The 21,408-nt window shown below is 42.9% G+C and overlaps 1 protein-coding gene across 4 annotated transcripts in view; it reads right to left on the bottom strand.

Moving 5' to 3' along the window:
- Sncaip (synuclein alpha interacting protein) overlaps positions 1–21,408 on the bottom strand; it is a 143,830-nt gene that overhangs the window by 52,164 nt on the left and 70,258 nt on the right. For all 4 annotated transcript variants that reach the window (XM_026783607.1, XM_013349612.2, XM_013349613.2 and 1 more), the window contains exons 2-3: positions 19,019–19,121; positions 6,714–6,786 (exon numbers count right to left, since the gene is read on the bottom strand). In XM_026783607.1, coding sequence (XP_026639408.1) covers positions 6,714–6,786; positions 19,019–19,075 — 130 coding nt within the window. In that variant the 5' untranslated portion in view covers positions 19,076–19,121. The remainder of the gene's footprint in view (positions 1–6,713; positions 6,787–19,018; positions 19,122–21,408) is intronic.

Raw genomic sequence — 21,408 nt, 5'->3', positions numbered from 1 at the left:
AGGGGAATCCATCATTAAGAAGAGGGTGGTGTGTGACAGAGATGCACTGGAGTTTAAAGGAAAACATCTCTCCACAGCCACAGGTTTGCACTGGACTGGGGAGGAGTGACAGGGATTGGACCTCCTGAGAAGAAAGCCTCTGCAGGGCCATACTTCTTTAAGAGGCTGTCTGCGTGTGTATGGAGTGCCTGGTCTCTTTGCTTCAGTTTACACACACACACACACACACACACACACACACACACACACACACCCCTCGTCTGTCTGGTGATTTTTCTCTGCATCCTCAGCTTTCTTGTTCTTCCTCAATGTTTCCTTCCCTGCACTTATTTCTACCAACCATTTTCTCTAAGGAGCAGTGTGAGAGAGAGGAGTTTTTTAGACTCCAATAAAAGTAAGCCAGTAATCTGGAGAGTGGGGGGCAGCTCCACTTATCCAGGAACATTCTGTGGCCCACTCTCACAATGTTGGCCTGCACACAAACTCTGTAGTAATGAAAAACGCATCAGCTGACATGGTTTGTAGTACAATTGCAGGCACAAAAAGAGTCTCAGGGAAAAACCTGAAAAGATACAATTGTTTCAGTGGCAAGGTAATTATAGTTTTATTTAAGTTACCATGTTTTAAAATAACAGATTATAACATCTTTAGAATTATACTATTGTTCAAGAAAGATAAAAAGTCTCACTGTGAAGCCCAAGGTGACTTTGAACTCAAGATCCTCCTACCTCTGCCTCCCGAGTCCCTGAGATTATAAGCATGCAATATCATATTGGGCTAAAGCAACTGTTTGAGGCAAAGAACACACTTATCTGCACATGAAATTTCAATGTTGCTGAGATCTTTTAAATATTTTAGATGTATCATATTAAAGTATGAATTTTCCATTTTAAGATTTATTTTTATTATTAAAATTATGTGTATGCTTGTGTGTCTGTGGGGAGGGTATATGCATAAGAGTCCAGTTGCCCACAGAAGCCAGGGGAGGACATCAAATTCCTTGGAGCTGCAGTCACACACCACTCTGAGTAGCCTAAGGTGGGTGGGTGCTGGGCACGAACTTAGGTCATTTGCAAGAACAGTCCTTGCTCTTAACCATGGAGTCATTGCTCCAGCCCCCAAAGCAATCTTTTTTTGACTGAGAGCTTGGAAAATTTGTTTCCCTATTCTTTTCTTTGGAGTACATTTTATGTTACATCATGGGAAATGGATTAATCTGCATGCTTTTTTAAAAAAAAACTATACTAAAACTGCCCAGCTAACTTTTACTTTCATGTTTGTGGCATTAAACCTCAATACAAATTGAAATCAGGAGGTTTATATATTTAGCAACATTAACTATGTCACAACAATGTCTACGGCACACATTTGATGCCAATTTATTATTTTAGGTGATGGCTAAAATCCTTGTAAATCTTCAAACAGCGTGGAAGCGTTTGTTTTCATAGCTTCAGAGTTTGTCACAAAGTTTGAAGGAACAGGGTCTAAAAATACAGCAAATTGACAATGCTTTGAAATATATACAAATGACTTTTTAAAAGAAACCAAGTTTTGGAGAGAATGGTTTCTTCTATTTGGTGTCATACGAGCAACAATTCATATTATTCCAGCATCGAAAGTCTTTCCGAATCTATTCTCAGAGCTATGGGAGGCGTATTTATCACAGCGGCACAACTAAGCTTTCTAACCTGACTGAATTTCCGTTCCCAGATCCAAAGGAGGATTCGTATTTATTTGCCTTTCTGCCCAAGAAAAGCGGATAGTGAGATTAGCAGATACTTGTTTTCAAAGAATCACAGGGCAGTGATAGCATCATGAATTTGAAACAAATGCATCTTTGAATATCTAATTAACTTTAAAAAAAACCTCCAAGCCGATGAAACTGGATATTTTATTTGAATACCATATGTTGCATGATGCATTTCTGCCCTCATTTGAAGACAGCCATGAAGTTAACACTCACTGTCTTGGAGATGTAGCTATTGGGCAGGGAATACGTGCAAAGGTTTCATGGATTACTTCCTTTATCAGATGTGAACATTTCACACACAACCTTCTCTTGCTGCTGGTCCTCACCCTACACTACTTGATACACATGTTCCTGGAATTCAAGTACCCCTCAGCTGACTCGTATTCATGGGGGTCTTGGAGACAGAGGATCTGGTTTCAGATCCGCTTGATGGCTCAAGAATTTTGGGCAAATTATGAACTGTGGGCTTGGGTCCTCATAAGTAGAATGGCCACAATAATGGTCCTTCCTCAGAATTATTTGGTGGAGAAGGGAAATGTTTACAGAAGATTTGGCACAATGCCTGGAATGAGGAGTCCCTGAGGAGTCCCTGAAGTCTCAGGGGCACCTTGCACGACTCCAGTACACCATGAACAGAATATGTTCTCTGGCTTCCCATTCCTCAGTAATTTGTCTCCCTCCTACCTCATGCGTATCTCCAAAATCCCTCCACCCTTTCTTCTTTGCAAAATCTTTCTCACACACGCATACACACAAAAATCTGAAGCCTAGTAATGATCAATGACAATATTATCCTTATTAGGAGAAGATAGAGACTCAAGTCCTTTAGCTAAGAGAAGGGTACTCCAGGGGGACTCCCAGGCTGTGGCGAGCTGGTGGAAGGTGCTAGAACTCAACTCAGAACCTCTGACAACACCATGACAGTTGCCTCTCTCACAGCCCACAATGCAAGCTGACCCAGGTGCAGGGATGAAGAGAGGTGAGCCTTGGGCTATATGTCCATCGACTGTTTAAGGCTACATCCAAGGTGAGCTCTGTCCCTGTCATCACAGAACACAGGCCGAAAGGACAGACCCCAAGTGCAGGAAAGGTACATGTTAAGCCACGTATAGCACGGTAAGCTGTTGCACAGGGCTGAGCATACGACGGCGAGACTTCAGATTTAGCCGTGGGTGCTGCATTCCGAGAAGGCTGCTGGGAAGGTGTTTTCATCCTGAGTAGAACAATATGGGTGCCCAGGAGGCACTCGGCAGCATGGAGGAAAATGTAAACCCTGGGCGGGCGGGGGGGGGGGCACAGGACAGCCCTTTCCACATATCAAACAGTTCCCCTTTCCAGGGGAAACTGTGTCCTGCGTCTCTAAGGTTCCAGGAAAGGAGCAGGTGAAATTCAAGGGACACCAGGTTTGACAGATTAACAAAATTCATCTCAACAGAATTTGTACTCTGTTAATAAAGGGATGAATAGGACGGCTGCCTCTGTGGGACAAAAAAAAAAATCATTCTTTAAAAAAAAATCTGATTGGCTTTAGACGGCCTAAATTTGTTTTAACCTTAAAATTTTGTGCCTGTAAATAATTAAAACGTTTTCATTACCAACAAATTTATATCACACTTGTGAGACTAAAACAATGCCCCAGTTAGCTTCACCACCTGCCCTGGCCTGACCTTGGAGTATATGTCCTCAGCTGTGACCAAGAAGAGCACCACCCGGTGTATACTCGCTATGTTCTCTTTTAAGGGCCCTGGCCACCTCCATCCCTCTCTCTTTCTCTCTCTGTCTCCCTCTGTCCATCCATCCGTCTGCCTGCCCATGTGAGTGTGTTTGCTTGTCTCCCTCCCTACCTCTCCTCTCTTCTGTTCCCCAGAGGCCGGTCTCGCCTCTCCCCTCCCCACTCTTCCCATTCACTTTCTCTCTCTAATGCCCCCTCCCCACCTGAGCTCTGTCGCCTGGAGTCTTTCCACAGGGTACGGTTCTATATGTTGAACATCCCTGACCTGGAAATCTAATAAGATGGTTCCAAAATCCAAACCATGTAGGGGGCTGGCATGATGTCGAATGAGTTTTAGATTTTAGAGCATTTCAAGTTTGGGACATTTGGATTAAAGCGTGCACAGCCTGTTAACATTTTTAAGATGGGCAGTCTCATGAGATTATATACTTCCCATCACTAGAGTGATGAGCTACAGGCTATCTGAAAAACAAACAAACAAACACACAAAACACCTAAAATATAGAGAACTCCTAACTCTGAAAGACTTGTGGCCACAGACGATTGGAGTAAGTCACTTTCAGTCTGTGATAGGATTTCATAAAAGCTGGACCCTGCTGGCAGTGCTGTCTACTACACATAGGAAACCAAGCTCGCTTTGGCATCTGGCCACATCCTCTGCCCACCCCCTCTCCTGCTGTTCTTTAGTTCGATCACTATTCAGCAGCCACACTGGCTCTCTTTACTTCGTCATAATTGCTAAGTTTGCTCCTGGATCAAGGAAGTGGGCATTGCTCATTCTTTGGTTTTTCAGTCCCCTTTGCTGGCTTTCACGTGGCTGGGTCATGCTAAGATTCTGTGATGCTTATTCTCAATCGTCAAGGTGATGCGATTTAGAACAATCTGCAAAGATCTCTGGGCATGTGTGTGAGGGAGTTTCCACGATAGGTTAATTGAGGTGGGGAGACTCATTTTAAATGTGGGAGGCACCATTCCACGGGCGGAGGTCCTGGGATGAATGGGAATAGGAACGAACGCTGTACGCCCACAGACAGCCCTCTCTTCTTCCTGACGACAGATGCCGCGTGATCAGCTGCCTCACGCTCAGGAGGGCAATGGCTTCCCTGTCGTCCGGACTGTATACTTAGACTGAGAACTGAAGTTCCCCACACCCCCAAAGTTGCTTTTGTCCAGGCGATAAGAAAAGTAACTGACACACTCCCTGCCATCCTGAACACTTCCTCCTCAAGGGCCGTAAGTTGTTCTACCACAGTGCTTCTCTTCCTAACGCTGTGACCCTTTAAAAAATTCCTCATGTTTAAGGTGGGTGACTCCAACCTTTAAATTATTTTGTTGCTACTTCCTAACTGTCATTTAGCTAAAGTTAGGAGTCGTGATGTAAACATTTGTGGAGATAGAGATTTGCCAAGGGGTTGTGACCCACACGTTGAGAGAGTATCATGTGGGCTCAGGCTGCCATCTTGTCTGCAAGGCTCTGCCTACTTAGATGCTTGCACGTCCTCTGACTGTCACCTATCCAGGTGCGAGCTCACTGAGCACAGGAGGGTCTTGTGTCTTGGTGTTTTGTTTGGTTTTATTCTCTATGCTTGGATCAGAGAATTCTCAACACAAGTTGTTGACTGAACAAACGCAAGAATGAATGGGAATATTTGTTAAAGGACTTCGTTAAATAGTGAGAGATGGGAACACTCGACAGTCTTCCCAAGTCTTTGGACTCTAACTTGAACTCCAGTCTTTGGACTCCAAGGCTTGTCTCTTGATTCTTGCAGTGTATAGTTTGTGCCGTGGAGCGCAATCCTTTTCAAGTGATTTTTTTGAGGAAAAAAAAATGTTGCTTTAAGGAGATAAATCCTTCAAAGGCTTAGAGCCAAAAATCTCCTGTCCATCTCAGCAAACACGTGTGTCTTTTTAAAAACAACATCTTTATGCATTCTTTGAAAATGTTATGTATTTATACAACTTATTTCCATCGTGTCCCTATACCGCTGCCTCCCTCCAAACTCCCCAGATGCGGTTTACCCTATCTCCCTCCCAACTTTATGTCCTGTCTCTCTTTCTTTTTTTTTTTTTTTTTTTCAGTTTAGAGCAAATGAAAACTTTCATTTAAATTTAAGGCTAACTTCTGGCATGTTTCTGATTCATATTTATATATTACCAACACACATCCACATGTTCATATTTGAGTGTATACACAGGGAGAGAGAGAAGAGAAAGAGAGAGAGAGAGAGAGAGAGAGAGAGAGAGAGAGAGAGAGAGAAATAAACAAACCAGAAAACACATTATTTTTGCTGTTTCTTCTATGGAAAATGTGAAAACAAAACAAACAGTCCAGGGAGGAAAGCTAATTAGTTCTCCAAGTCCTTTCAGTCAGAAATTCAGAATTCTAGTAGCTGTACAGGAAAGATACCTCTATTTATTTTTAAACATCATGTGCATCATTTAAGGATTATCTTAAGTCTCGTGCCAAGCATGTTTCTCCAGCCTGGTGTTACTACGAGGAGAGGTTCAGTTTGGCTAGGTTAGTGGTAATTATCTAGGGCAAAGGAACAAACACCGTTTCATAGTTTAATATCATTCCCATTAATATACTTTTTATTTTCCTCTTTGCCCATTCTCAGAGAGAAAAGCAGAGGGATTTCATTTGATTTACAGGGGGGAAAAACAACCCTCAATGTACTTTTTTTTTTCAGGCGGAGGATGGGGCAAGGAGACAAGGCCAGCCAGCTGGTTTCCATCTAGCCGCCATAATTCTCTGTTTAGTTTACACTATTAAACTCCAGCGCCTTGCTTTCATCTTAACTGTTATAGTATGCCTTATTGCAGATTCTAGCATGTCGCATCCTGATAGGGTTTCAGACTTTGGCAAAGCCTCATCCCTCACGTTGGTCCTTGCCATATGGGCAGTAAATGCATCCAGCATTTTTTCACTGGCGCCGGCATCATTATGTTTTTGCCACCATGGCTTTCTTGGGTTTTCTGTAGATCTCTGTGGAGCCTATGGTTTGAAGGTTATCAAGAGGACCTATGTCGACGTATACACAGCCGGGTCCTAGTTACGACCTTGTAGTCCTGTAGATGACCTCAACAGATACATCTGTTTGTTGAAGGTGGCAGGGAGGCGGCAGGAGCAGAGAAACCACAAGGGAAAAGAGCAGAATGCAAAAGCAACCAAGGCCAGGCAAACTGGAGCACTACCACTAGTGGGTGAGGGGGCCGAGGAGTCCGACTTACCTGATCTGTCCTCATTTTGGGAATCACATCTTCTGCACAGTTCTGGGATGGTCTTGAGAGATGTGACTGAGTACTGAATGGGAAGACAGAGGGAGAAGGGTGTGAGATAGAAATTTAAAATAAAGGCATTTCTTTAAACCACCCAGAAAAAAAAAAAAGATGAACGCAAGGACTGAGGCTTAACAGTCTTGTGTACAACAGACACATTCAAGAGGTGGACCTCGTGGTGATCTGAGAGCATCCTAAGATCCACCGGCGAGCACCTCAGTAGACACAGGTTAAAGAGGAGCCTGGCAGCTCTTATTTAATGGACAAAGTAAGACACATCTGAAAGCTTTTCTGTGTCTCATCATTTCAAACTGAAATATAGCCAGAATTACTGAACCTTGAAAACTTCCAGAAGATACTATTTGTTTCCTCAACCCAAAGAGCTAGCTAGCTACCAGTGTAAAAAGCCTAGTGGAGGAGTATTAGGCTTCCTCAGCATCCAGACTGAGGAGACATGTCTATGCCGGTGTGGACCACACTACATAAAATCCCAAAGCTGGACCTGGAGTGATGGCTCAGTGGTTTAGAACACTTACTCCTCTTGCAGAGAAGATTGATGTGCGTCCCGGCACCCTCAGGATGGGCCACAACTATCTGTAGCTTCCATTCCAGGGGATCCAATTCCCTCTTTTGGCCTCTGCAGCTACCAGGCACTGTCATTCAGTGCACAAACATACCTAACACTCTTACACATACAATAAACACGTCTTTTTGTTTTAGGCTCCAACAGTTACCATGTGCTGCTGATTTTACTGTGTGTATTGTCTCCATGGCAAATACTGAGGTCTGGTCATTAAAAGCAAGAGGAACCTAGGTCTCTTTGAAAGCTCTTCTCATCCATAGATTAGTTTGGGAGGAAAGACAGCATCTTTTAGTCTCTGTCACAGCATCAAGTTCAGGGCTGGCTATCAAGATAACAAATTATGACACTGGAGGCACAAAAACACATGTAAAATCAATAACTATGATTTATGGGGTCTACATTTGATAGCCATCAATTTGTCTTGAGAGAAGGATGTGTTCAAACAAAATAAATAGAATGAATAGAAGAGAATGAGGCCTTTAATCAAAGACTATCTTCAGTCATACTCATACTGCAATCCATAAAACACAATTTTCTCAGAATGTTTTGCTCTGTATCTCTAAGAACAGGCACATATCATGAATTACTTCTCCATTGCAAAATCTGAGGCAACTGAGAAAAAAAAAATAATTTAATCTAAAAGAAAAATGACCAGAGGAAACCCATTAGTATTATTCTAGCCTCACAAGCGAGGACTGTATAATTAGAATGCATTTCTCAATGCAAAGGTACGTTAGTGGGTGTGATGTTGATAGATAGAGCTCCAGAATTCCCACAAAATATCAGCAAAGCAAGGCAGAAGGAGCAGGCGCTTGCCGCTACTGTCAGCTTGCACATCACAAACAAATTAAATTCCCAGTATTTCCAAATGAAAAATGAAATCTCAGAAGACTAATTAGAGAAATTATTCTTACCTGTCTGATGCAATAGCATCCTGTTTATATTGGCCATTCATCAGAGACTACAGGTGTCTCAGCACACACACTACACACAGGTGGAGGGAGGGGAAGGCTGCATGAACCGGAGTTGAGCCTCTAGACAATTTTTCCTTCTACATTATGCTTTGTGTGTTGTGTCTTGGGGGATGGGGTGGTCAGGGATAATTTAGACAGAGAAGCTTCGTCTTGGTAGTAACAAGGTACCTCATGTTCCTGATCAAGTACAAGCTCTCTAAGGAATCTGGTAGCTTTCTGAGACCAGCTGGTGCAGGTTAAATAATTACACAGTCTATAATTCAATTAAAATTAGGCCTTTGTTTTGGTTGCTGTGCCCCATGAAACCCCCTTTGGCAACGGCTCACCACCTCTCCTGCTCCCCACTGCCATCTCTCACTCTCTCTCTTTCTTCCCTACCTCCCTTCTCCTTCCTCCCTCCCTTTTTGGGTTTCCCCTCAAGACAATATTTTAGAAAAGAGGAAAATTGATTGATTAGGTATAAATATGGGCAATGATACAGCAAGGATTTCTCAGTGGGCTTAAATGATATACACCCAATGAAAACAGCCCAACTGCTGTCTGCATCCCAGGCACGCGCACTCGCACCTGAAAGCCAGATTCCCTATTCTCCAGATCTCAGCTGTGTTAGCTGCAGGTCCAGCTCTACCTGGTTGACTGCAAAGGCTTGCAGGAGGCAGTGAGGTTAAGTTTGCTGAGGTTCGAACTCTGAACAGCACAGGGTGCTTGGCTGGTGTGTCGACAGCGTATCACAGTAAAATCTGGACACGGGGGCACACACCTGTAATCCTAGCACTCGAGTGGGTGGAGCCAAGCAATCTCTGAGTTCAAGGCCAGCCAAGCAATCTCTGAGTTCAAGGCCAGCCCGACTCTGTACAGCAAGTTCCCAAGCCAGTCAGCCTGCCTCAGAACAAAACAACAGAACACCAAACAAACCAAGCAACTGACCAACAATCAAAACCAACACCCCACCCCCTCAAAAAAACAAAACAGAGCTGGGGAGAGGGGGACATACAGGCTGTAGCTTTGCCCATAGCGAAAAAGGATGCTTTCTTTTGTGAAGACATATATTTGAATTCTTCACATCATAACAAGTAAGAAATGACCCTAAAAAAAAAAAAAAGTGATGTGCTACTCCTGGGACTAGAAATTAAAACACAGCAAACTAAGAAAAAAAGTGCCAGCTAGAAAATTACAGTTTGGGGGACTTTTTAGGATGCATGGAAGGTCACACAGTCTATGCATTTAATAAATCTACCGTTCTTTATAAAGGCACAATAAAAGAGTAATTTGAGGGCTTATTTCTGTAAATAGCAACCCTACACGGGAAGATCTAATACAACAGAGTGATCTAAAGATGCTTACATTGTGGTGGGAAGAAATGCACAGGAAGCATGTTTCACAAAAGCAACACGGAAATGTATTTTCATACTTGCAAATCTGAGGATGAGCCCATGACCCAGTGACCCGGGATGTCTCTCATACAAGAGTGCATTGTGCTACCATCTGGAATGGGAGGCTTCCCAATTCACAGGACAGATGGTCTTTTATAAGGAGCTGTCAGATGGCTAACCTACTTCACTCATAGGACAATCACTAGTAGTAACTCCTGTCACATGGACTGACCAAACCAAGACTAATACATCCTTCTTCTACTTACCCTCCACCCTAAATTGTGTAGCCCGTTCTCTTGATTCTGTTATCCGTTGGTGATATGAGAGAGGGCTTTCAGTTACTTGAGAGGCATTGTTTTTCCTTTTACTATTTTGTCCTAACATCTTCCTTTTCTTGAATCCTTCCAGAGGTTACTGGCTGCAGAAATAGCCTCTTTGATCAAACTTTTACTACGGCTTTATGTTTCAAGAGCTCCTGGTGAGGTTGACCAGGTCCCTCAGCTGTTTCAATACCTCTATAGAGCTGAAGTCTATTTGCCTGTTTCTTTTAATTTTCAGGACCTCCTTTGTCTGCAGTGATTTCCTCCAACCACGAAGTGCCACTGTTCCTTAAGGTCAGCATGCTCTCTGCCTTCTGCACAAAGCCCCAGGGTTCTTAGCAATGTTTCTCTTTTATGCCCTCAGTAAATGTCTGCAGTCTTAGGCTTGGCTTTTTCCTCTTAATATAGAGAGGAGGAGAAGGATATTATCTTTGACTTGTATGTACGTAGGGGCCAATCAACTGCCTGGAACACCAACACGTTCATACACTGCACTCGAGCCGGGGCATGATACTGTAGATTTTCAGAAGTTTAAAAGTTTTCAAGTTTAGGTAGTTAGTAGGAATTCCTTCTGAGCATTAATACTGGTATAATTCATCAGTTCAAATTTATAGTTATAATTCTTGGTTCAGATTTAACTAAAGCATGTCTCTGTTTCAAATCCTTCAGCGCCTCTGCAGCATGCACAGGCCAGACCATGTGCCTTAGTGGGGCATAAGATCAGTCTCTTCTCTTACTTCCCTTTACTTCTCTTTGTAGTAACAAGAAATTTCTTACAGTTCGCATATCTACTGTTTTTCCTATGTCTTTATGAATTCTACTTTGTCCACCCAGAATGCCATTCCTCCCATTTCAATAGGAAAATTTCCTTTAATTTTTGCAGCCTTGCCTTGGTTTCATCTCTAGAATGCCCTCTATGACTCTCCCAGAGGGAAGGAATGTCAGCATTCAAAGTGTGCCCTCTGGATCAGTGGCACCAGTGCCTTCCAGGAATTCCTGGGACTTGGAATTCTTGGGAGCCATTTTAGAACACTGAATCAGGACCAGTTATGTTGGGTGCAGTCATTGGCTTGTGATGATGAGACATCCAGGAAATTCTGAAACATTCCAGAATTCACAAGGCCTCCTCTCAATCATACGCATGGCGTCCTGTCTCTCCACGAATGCAAATGATTTCATTGCTTCTTCAGGTGGTAGAAAACATTTTAGCTATCTAAGATACTAGGCTCTTATTGAACTGGACTAAAAGAACTCCTTTAGTAGCCATGATAACAACAGTTTATATCTATACAAAAGCAATCTTGGAAGGAGCCATCATTATAAATCTAGCAGTGCAGTCACAGTACATTCAAAAGACTAAAATCTCACTCCATTAACATGACTGCTGGCAGTTGTCCTTTTCTAAAGTGGACAAAGATTTGAAGCAAGGACTGGCTTCTAACTACTTCCTTACTCAAGCGAGTTTGTAGATAAGGGTGGACACAGAAAGCTTGCTTCCCAAACTAACTACAGTCTTTTTTGTCAGACAAATTGTGTGTGTGTGTGTGTGTGTGTGTGTGCACGTGTGCATGTGTGTGTATGTGTGTTTGTTCCAGGCCACAACAGTCATGTAAAGCAATTTAAACATGGATGGGATTCATGAGTGTACATACAGAACATGAGTTCTTCATTGGACTATGGGAATCTCTGATCACCAAAACTGATGAATGTTCAGGACTGGTAAACAGTGGCCTTTAGTCCTGAAGACTAGTTGGGGCCAGTTAAGTGAAGAAGCAGACATTATCCAAGTGGTAAAGAGCCATAGAAAATGAAAGAGCATCGTCCCAAGCAGCTTTGCGAGCTAGAGATTCTTAAGGAAGTGAGGTTCTGTTACGTTTCCACAGGACAAAGATGATGAGCCATCCATTCCCACAACTATCACGAGACTCCTGGTTTCTCTGAGCTTCCCAGAATTCAGGCAGCCACAAGGTAGAACCACAGCTCTCCACACAAGCAAAACTGCCTGTCAAAGCAGATAAATAGCTGAAGAGAGATTTTCTGAGCTTAAGACTTTTTTTTTCTCTAAAATCTTGTTCTCTACAGAGGCCCGCCTTCTAATGAAGAAGCCCATGACTCCACATAGCCCTGAGCATGCGGCACAGACAGTTCATTCCCGCATCACTAGCCCTCTGCCTCTGTTTCACAGAGCCTGTGCCCTACCAGCTTCTTCCTTTCCTCCTCCTCAGCCTCTCTCTCAGCACAGGCTCTCTCTGCAGATCCTAAGCATCTCCACCACCTCAGGATGCTCTGCCTCCCCCACTGGCCACCAGCCTTCTTGCACTTATGCTCGCTCGTTAGCCATGGTTCTTGACTTGTCTTTGTTCTTGTTTCCTGATGTCTTCATTTACTCTTCCAGATGCAGGGTGTGGCGCTCAGTATGGCCGCTGGAGAGTTTTAAGGGGAAAACTCTGTGGACATTGAACTTTACAACGACCGGACTCTTGGGTTTTTCCTTTTTTCCCATTTTGTTTTAATTACTAAACTCCTGATCTCTCTCTGGTCCTTCTTGTTTTTTTTTTTTTTTCCTTTATGTCTGAACACTTCTTTCCAATTTCTTTTGTAGAGGCTTTACTCTTCCTCCTTCCACATAGGATATACTCTGTTACGCCCTTCCTAGGGACACTCTGTCCTTTCAACACTACATTTCGCTGGGAGACTTAGCTGATGGCTCAGTTTCTCCACTACCTCTCCATGCAGATGGCCCACATCTTGCTTTATCTGTCCCACTCTCTGTAATTACATTTCATTTTACCAACTAGGATTCATTAATAAGAATTACCGTAATCAATTCTATTCTCACCTGCCCACGGCGCTTGCTATGGTCTTTTGTTTCTATTATATTTGTCAAGATTTGAAAAAAGAAAAAAATAGTTTTATGCCTTCAATGCTAGATATTGTATGTAGCTGGTGTGGGAGAACTCAGCAGCTCTTGTTGGACATTTTTAAGAGTACACCAGTATGTAAGTAATACGAATGTAATTAATGCAGTGTGTGGACAAGCAGCATTTGGTGGCCCATCCACACTGGAGAAGCAAGTGTGATGGCAATGCCGAAGGGACTCCTATGGCAAGAACTGGAGATGAATGGTAATGACCGAACTGAACTGTGACGTCTATTAAGGGAATTTGGCCATTCGGTCTAATGACCAATGGAATGGAATGGGTTGGCTCGATGGGCGTGGTCTTCTCTGAGGCTACACAACCCTTTAAGAAGCATGGGAGGAGGGTTGTGCTCTCTCTAGGATGTGGAAGGCTTCCTGATGCCATGGCTTGGTGAGCTGGTCTGGAACTTTCCCTATGCTTCCCTGCTGGATGAAGAGGCAGCGGGGCTGCTTCACTCTGTATCCATAAGTTATTTCCATTTCCTCCCTTCATAAGTAAGTCCCGACTCAAACTCTAGATCAGTGTCGCAATTGAAGTCAGTCCAAAATGACTACAAAGCCCAGAAGTAGTCTTCAATGCAGACGTGGGTTCTGGAGCCAGTTGGCCCACATCATATCCTGATTTCAACATTTTATCGGCAATCTTATTCTTTAATCTCACTGGTAACGCAGGGTAACTATAGTACCCTAATAGAGTGTGGTGTGAAGACTCTGAGCTTACACTGTAGAGCCTGGCAGGCCTGTCGGATGTACAGTAAGTGTTCAACAAATGTTAAGTACCATTATTATTTATATTTAGAGCATCAAAAAACACTAAAAAGTTAAGCCTAAATAATAATAAATATTAAAAATTATAAATGATGAAACAAATAAAAGAAACATTTATCTTGTAGTAGGGTGGCTGGACAGCCAGGGACCTTGTCCAGCAACCGCGCTTGTCTAGCTTCAACTGTGAGCCAAGAGTCAGTCAGCACCGAGAAACACACACTGCCAGGAAGAGTGATTGGTACTGAAATGTGACTTCCCATGAAGTTAATCTGACATTTCACAGTTATAATAAATATGTTACATGCTATGAAATAGAATAGTTTATTTGCCATCATAAACTCCCTGCGTGCACAGACAAAGTTTATACTATTTTCTCAAACCTACAACTGTGCCTGGAACACCGTGGATGTTTAATAAACACTTGCTGACTAGATTGGCAAAACAGTTAGCTATGACCAAGTAGTTTGTATAAATAAGCTATGTAGTCAGTCTAATAAATGCTGTGGCTACCCAGCATAGCCAAGAAGAGGACTTGACTGGCTAAGTTCAGAAAAAGAGGCAAATTAAAGATCAGTCTGGTGGTTGCTCTTTCTTCTTGGAAATCACCCTCTGGCTAAGGTTCCTCTCCTCTGTGAGCGTTTGGGCCAAGATGGAGAAGGAGAGCTGAGTTCCAGTCTTGAGGTCAGAAACATACAACACATCATTTCTGGATCAGACAACCCCTTGTCTATTTCTTGGGGGGTGCTTACAAAACAATGAAATGCAGGGCATCTGGTGTTGAAATAAGAAAAATGCTTTGAACTTCATGGGGCTAGAGATGAGGAATAAGAGGCATTTTGGACTCAGAAGTAAGACACAGCAAATAAAACTCTGCAAAAAAAAAAATGTAGTAGCATTGTGATTGCTGCTGAGGCCACATCGCATAATCGGCGCCAAGAAATGTTTAACTATGGCCAAGAACAGGGTGACTTCTATCTAGGAAGGACATGGCTGATAGGAACCATGAAGCAGGAACTAAGGCATCCAGACTCCACATGAAGTTTCTGGTTACCTTCTAGGGAAACGTCAGGGTAGTAAAAAAAAAAAAAAAAAAAAAAAAAAAAAACAGTTTTGCTTGGTTCCCTTTCAGCTGATTATATTTATTTGGAGTGGGGAGCAGTAAGGAGTCCCTAACTTCCAAGAAGCAATTTGTGACCAGTACCAAATGGACATGAGGTGACGGGTTTAGAGGTGCTTCCATTCAACGAAGTTTCTCAGAAAGTCACAGTCCCCTTCTGAGTCAAGGAGTTCCGTAGTCCAGTCCTGACCCTGCTGAGTTCTGGCTGTAACCTCGTGAACTCACAGGCCTCTGCAAGTCTCCATTTTGTGATCTGCGACACAGGATGAAAGCAGAACCCGTCTCTTGCAGTTTTGCGAGGCTTGACTAGAAAGGTTTCAGCTGTGTGTGGGACAGGACCTACGTGTGACAGACGGTGACTGTGTGTGACATACGTCACCTCTCTGCTGTTCAGCCTCTGCTTTATTTATTCAGTCCTGGATAAGATACTATTTTTGTGGGAAAAAAAATTGGCTTTGCTGAATAAAATAAATATGCCATGGTTCCTAAGAACCCTGGGGGGTTTTGTTTTCGTTTAGATGATAGGAGAGCCTGGTTTTCAACTGAATAAAAGAGGCCTCTGTAAACCCATTTGCCAGGAGAGGAAGGTTTGTACGTGCCCTCTCTCATGGGCTACAGCTTGGGCATAGCGCTCTGCCCTTAGATGGCAGAGAGACAGGGATGTACCATTGAAACCTTGCATTTTACAGGGGAAACCCATCATTTTCAAGTCTGGAGAACATCAAAATAAGTTGGTTGCCTTCTGTGTTTTGTCTCATTAGATAAAGACAGAAAGTTCTAGCTGTTTTTCTATACAAATATACAGCTTGCGTTTTAATTAAAACAAGAACCAGTCCCCTGACCAGAGGGAAAAACCATGAAATACAAAGCTCAAACTACGTAATTGGACTATAGTTGGAGGGTAAGGAGGGGAGTCTTAAACCCCAGCATGAGATTTGTAAACATCTTTTCCAAATGCTGCCTGGACTCCCCGCCATCGTCTTCTGCCACTGCATCAGGAAAGAGCAAAAGGGAGCAGAGAGAGAGGTCTGTGCAATCCAAAAAACTAAAATAAAATGAAAAAATAAAAGCACGTTCATGGGAAACTTCATTCTCCGCGACAGTGAACTAGCAGCTGGGAGACACGTTCCTTTCTGAGCCTCAGCACTGGAGCTGCTTTCAGTTAGCAGTCTCAATGGCCAGTGTTCCTAGTTTACCGAAACAGGCCGAGAACACTTATTTCACTATTTATGAGTTGGTCTTCACTTTGTCTCCATGAAATCATTAACTATGAACAGTAGAGTTCTGTCAGGGTTAGGGTATTAAACTCGGATCATACTGAATTATGATAAAACAATCTAACGCTGGAGAGGTTGCTAAATAGAGCTCCTCCAGTTTCAAGGGGGATTGCAGTAGACTTGGACACCTCACCCTTCAGGCTGTCAGTGTTTTGGGCTGGATGATCCTCTGTTGAGGAGGCTTTCCTGTAGGCTGTGCTTTCCTGGTCTCTATCCACCAGAGCCAGTAGCATCTTCCCAGGATGACAGTGAAAACTCGGTATCACCAAATGCTCGTGGGTGGGAAACAGGGGCAGAAAAATTGCCATTGGTGTAAATTATTGCAGTAAACTATATATCTGGTTAAGGCAAGAAGTGAGTATTCTGGAAACAGTGTGCTCCTGACTAGCCAGGAGATCCTTGGCAAGATATAAGGTCTCAGTGTTTTGGTGTCCCCATCTGTCAAAGGAAGATGGCTACAATCCCTTCTCCATAGGATCAGTGTGAGGATGAAACATACGTGGCTGACCCATAGGACACAAATAGCGTTAGCTGTTACTGTCTCGTCAATGCTATCCAGTTCAAACCTGGTTTAAGTTTTAATGCAAGTCAAAGATACAAACATTGGAGTCTTCATAAAAGGGAACTCTTGGGGAAGATACATTCCTACTGATGGAAATGTGAATTTATAGTTCAGAGTGGTCAAGTCAGAGAGGTACAACCATTGCATAATCCTGTAGCCCTATTTGCTAAACAGCTTCGGTTATTGCTTAATACATTTTATCTTTCAAGCAGAGCTTCCTAATTCATCAAAATTATGGGCTGCTGCCAGTGATTCTTCTGTAAATACAACTGCTCTGTTGTACTTAAAAGAAAATCTTGACACCATGCCTGGTCTTTTCCCTCGAGTTTTTTATTCACTATTGGTCAGATAAATATTATTGTATTATTCATTGAAACAATAACAAAGCTACTATTTTAAAGAGCTGTGTGCCAAGCTAAGTGTTTCACATATATTATCATTTCACCCAAACCTTAAAACAATTTTAAAAAGTTAGATGAGTATTTCAGGGAAGTGAGACTCATGTGCTCCAAATCACCCAGCCAATGGGCAGAAGAAACCAGAAGCCTGGGCTGGTCGCCCATTCAAAGCCTGTTCTTGTAAAACATGACCTGGACGGTTGTGTAATGCCTGCCTCAGTGTTTGAGGCCGGAGATCGTAAACTCAAGGCCAGCCTAGGCTATATCATGACACTCTTGTCTAAGAAAACCAAGAGTTAGGAGTTGTAGAACACATGCCTAGAAGGTGTAATTCAGTAGGTTCTGTCCCTAGGATGGCAAACAGAAAAACAAACAACTAAACTGCTTGAAAAAAAAAAACCAAAAATAACAACAAAACAAAACCAAAAACAACTCTCAAACCTCAACTTCGCCATCAAAAAAAAAAAAAAAAAAAAAAAAAAAAAAAAAAACCTCAAGAACTACTACCACCAAACTCCTAGTGAGTACACATTCTTTTGTTCTACATCTTCCAACTTCCCAACAAATCTTTATACTATCCTTCACTTTCTTGGCTCTCATTCAAATCCAAATACCTGCAGAGGAAGAGTCACAAAAGAAGCTCATTCTAAAGACTTTCTCAAGTCGAGCACCGTGACTGATCCACATCCACGCATCATGGAAAAGAGGACTTTTACTTCACGTGGGTCTGAATAAGGACCAACAAAAGTTAACTAGAAGTTAGAATAAGCCGAATAACAAGGGACTATTTTTCTAGTTCAAAACCAGAAAGATCCAGCACTGTATTAAGGAGGCGATTTACCATATCTATGCCTACAATCCAACTGTCATGCAAAGTCCCCATTAGTTAGGTTAGGCATGGTGAGGAGTACAGGAATCCACTTCTAGCCAGACATATGTCGAAGCATGTCCACTGTCTGGGGGGCAACATCCAGTGATGACTTAAAGCTCCAGGCCCAGAGAGATCAAAGAAAATGAGCTCAGAAGCGACGAGCTCCCAGGGTGATTGTGCCAACATGTTGCTGGGTATCAGAACTGACTTCATGGCATGGGATACATTGCATGCAGCTCTAGGCAAGCCACATGTAGGCAATGTGCTCAGACGCTTGCAGGGTTTGAGTGTTAGTGGACCTGAAGGACTCATCAGCCCACAGTGCTTTGGAATGATAGGACCTCAGAGGTCAGCTGATCTGATCTTCAGCACCTGATTTGTCAGTATTCCCAAGTGTCCAGTCCATGTTTTGTTGTTTTCAATGACTGAAAGTTTCCCTTTACCATAATATTTATTTTTGTTTTGTGTATGTGTGTGTGTTTGTGCACATACATGCGCACACGAGTGTAGTGTTCACGAAAGCTAGGAGAGGGTGTTGGATCCCCTGGAGCTGGCATTACAAGCTGTTGTGAGCCATCTGCTAGGGGTGCTGGGAACTGAACTCAGATCCTCTGGAAGAGCAGTGTTTGACCTTAACTGCTTAGCCATCTCTCCAACCCCCTCCCTTTGTTTTTCATCAATTACATGTCAGGTTGGCTTCAGTCTGTGTTCCTGTGAATTTGAGAGAATGTTAGTTCTGATACAGACATACAAGGAAACTGGGAATGAACAGTTAAGTCCACATGCTGAAGCTTTACAAACAGACTCATCAGTAATTTTCAAACAACCTCGGCACGCCTTAGGAATGGAATGCTAAGCAAGGCTGAATGTCTTGTACCCCTCCCCCGCCCCAGCTCACACACAATTAGGCATCAGTCTCCCATAAGCCCAGAGAGCCCCGCCCCCAAACCATACACTGTGTCTGTTCCTCACTTGTTTTCAGTTCATCAGCGTAGCTGGGGGAGTTGTGGAAATACGGACAGTATAAATGAGTCAGCGCGTAAGCTTGAGGGCGGAGCAGTGTGAAAACATTGCTTGTAGGTAGTGATACTTACAGAAATGTCATCACTGAAGTCAATTTCATCCAAATCAAGGTATTCAGGGGCTTCCATTATTCTTCTTTGTACATTTTGAGTAAGGTCAAATACTTATAATTTCCTGGATAGGGCAGAAGCAGAGAAGAAAGGCCAAAGGTTAGTTATTTATAACGAAAAGTATTATCCCCATTTGAACAAACAAAATCGGGAAAGGTAATTGGGTAATAGCCCTGCCCCGGGGCACATTTCCTCCCCACAAAGTCAGGCTTTCCAAAAGCCCTGAGCACAGCTCCTTTAGTCCTCAGCTCTGCTTCCCCAGGGAGCACCCATAATCCTTTGCTTTACTTGATTTGTACTTATCTTCTCCTGGGCAGTAACCTGGGTCAGAGTTTTCCCCTATGATAAATGCTAGCTTTCAATGAAGCTCATGCCCTTATCATACACTGGGTGAATGTTTGGGCTTTATGGAAAGACAATCTCTGGGCACTGTTGGGGAAACTGTATTCAGGTATGTTCTGTGGGCATATTCTTGGTTGCTGTGAATGGAGCAATGATCACGACATCTTCATAGTAATCACATGGGTACAAGGCAGATACCAACTAATCAAAAGCAATGGCTAGTTCAGAAAATGTGGTATGAATCTCAAATTCAAAAAGAGAGGCAAGGAGGACACGGAAGGAGGTGGGGCTTGTCTAGATTTGAATTGAGCTATTGGGATGGCCTCTGCTTTAAGCAGCACTGACTGACAACACCAGAGTGACCTGGTGCAGGCACCAGAATGTCCCCCGTCAGCACTTGCTCCAGGGATGCCTGTGGCAATCCTTTACATCTGTCAGGGTAAGTGGCATCACTTCCCGCTTCATTTTCCCATCACTTATCATCATCACCATTGGCAGTGGCAGTGGTACCCACACATGTCAAGAACAGAAATAGAGATCTCCTAGTGGTGCCTTGGAGTGCAATTATCCTCTGTCAGCTCTCAGACACCGAAAAAGGATTCTGTTTTCTGCCGTATGCCTCTTTTATTACACAAATTGTCTTAGGTATCCACATGTGAGTTTCATAAATGGTTTGTGGCTTGCTCTTTGGATTCTGTCGTGAAAGTGTGTCTTGCTAAATGAAAAGATTACTGAACGGTGACAGCGCATCTAGGCGGAGGAAAATGAGCTCCGTCATACAAGAACAAGAGCCTAAGCAGGCTTTTACATTTATGGTATTGAGACGGGATCATGCTATAAAGTCCTGGCCAGCCTGGGACTATGTCGACCAAAATGGTCTCTAACTTAAGTAATTCTCCTGCCTCTGCCTCCAAAGATTACAAGCATGTGCCAACATTTCTGGGTAGCTGGTTTATTTTCTTGAAAGGACACTTATTCTAAGCACCCCCTTTTAAAGATTTCAATTCTTTCTCCTTTTTAAGTCATGAAAATGGTACAGCTATGCCACAGGAAAAAAAATCACACCTCAAACCTATGATCTAATTTAATTTTCCATGTTTCTTCTTCCCTCTCCACACACGTGCATCCCTTACAGACTTAATTACAATAAAGAACTATCCAAAATCAGATTAGAGTGTTGTCTCAAACTCGAACAAAATGATCTATTTATGACATATAGATACAGTTCTTCTGAAATCATGGCTTTAAAGAAAATAGTGCATTTGTAAAAATAAAACTTAAAACCAGACATTTTATTGTTGATAAAAAAAAATCTAAAATATAGTTCGGAAACCAAGTGCTCAGATATGAAAGCTCATTCCTTTCCCTGTAAGCCTCAGAGCTTTGCAGAGGAAAGCACACACCCTTGTACTTGATAATTACTGATAGCGACGATGTTTCCTTCCACACACACACAGGGTTCAGAGACAGACAATACTGTGGGTTTCAGCTCATTCGTGAATAGCCTGTCTTCCAGCTTACACTCTTTCCCCTCAGTCTGCACCTCTGTGATGAACTGTGGATTGACAAGCCATTTCCATGGCTTCAGTGACACTGTGTGTCTCGGCCAGGTGCAGCTGGAAGCAAGGGGAACCCTCACTGCTTTTGGAATGGACTCTATCTGTCGCCTTTAAAATGACATACGGTGATCCAGGGCTGTGGCAAGGGAAGGAGAGGGACTTAGGTAAGAGGATTGGTTTTATGTTTATCATAATTATACCATTGTACAATATGAAGAGAGTTCAGGATAGGACAGTAGTGGACCAGGATCACAGAGAACACAGAAATAAGACACGATGAAGAAAGGCATACACTAGATGTGAGAACTGAGCAGATCTTTAAATGCACAGAAATACAGGACGAAATACAAATTGCAGATGAATATGCCTTAGGCAACCCAATTAACAAGTAGTCCGTGATCCCTTTTTGGTGTTCTGACAGTAGAAAGGGCGACGTTCCCGTAAATGTAG

Source organism: Microtus ochrogaster, chromosome 18 (genome assembly GCF_000317375.1).
Source record: "Microtus ochrogaster isolate Prairie Vole_2 chromosome 18, MicOch1.0, whole genome shotgun sequence".
NCBI classification, from domain to species: Eukaryota; Metazoa; Chordata; class Mammalia; order Rodentia; family Cricetidae; genus Microtus; species Microtus ochrogaster.
The sequence above is the reverse complement of the archived record's forward strand: the minus strand, read 5'-3'. Positions and strand labels throughout refer to the sequence as shown.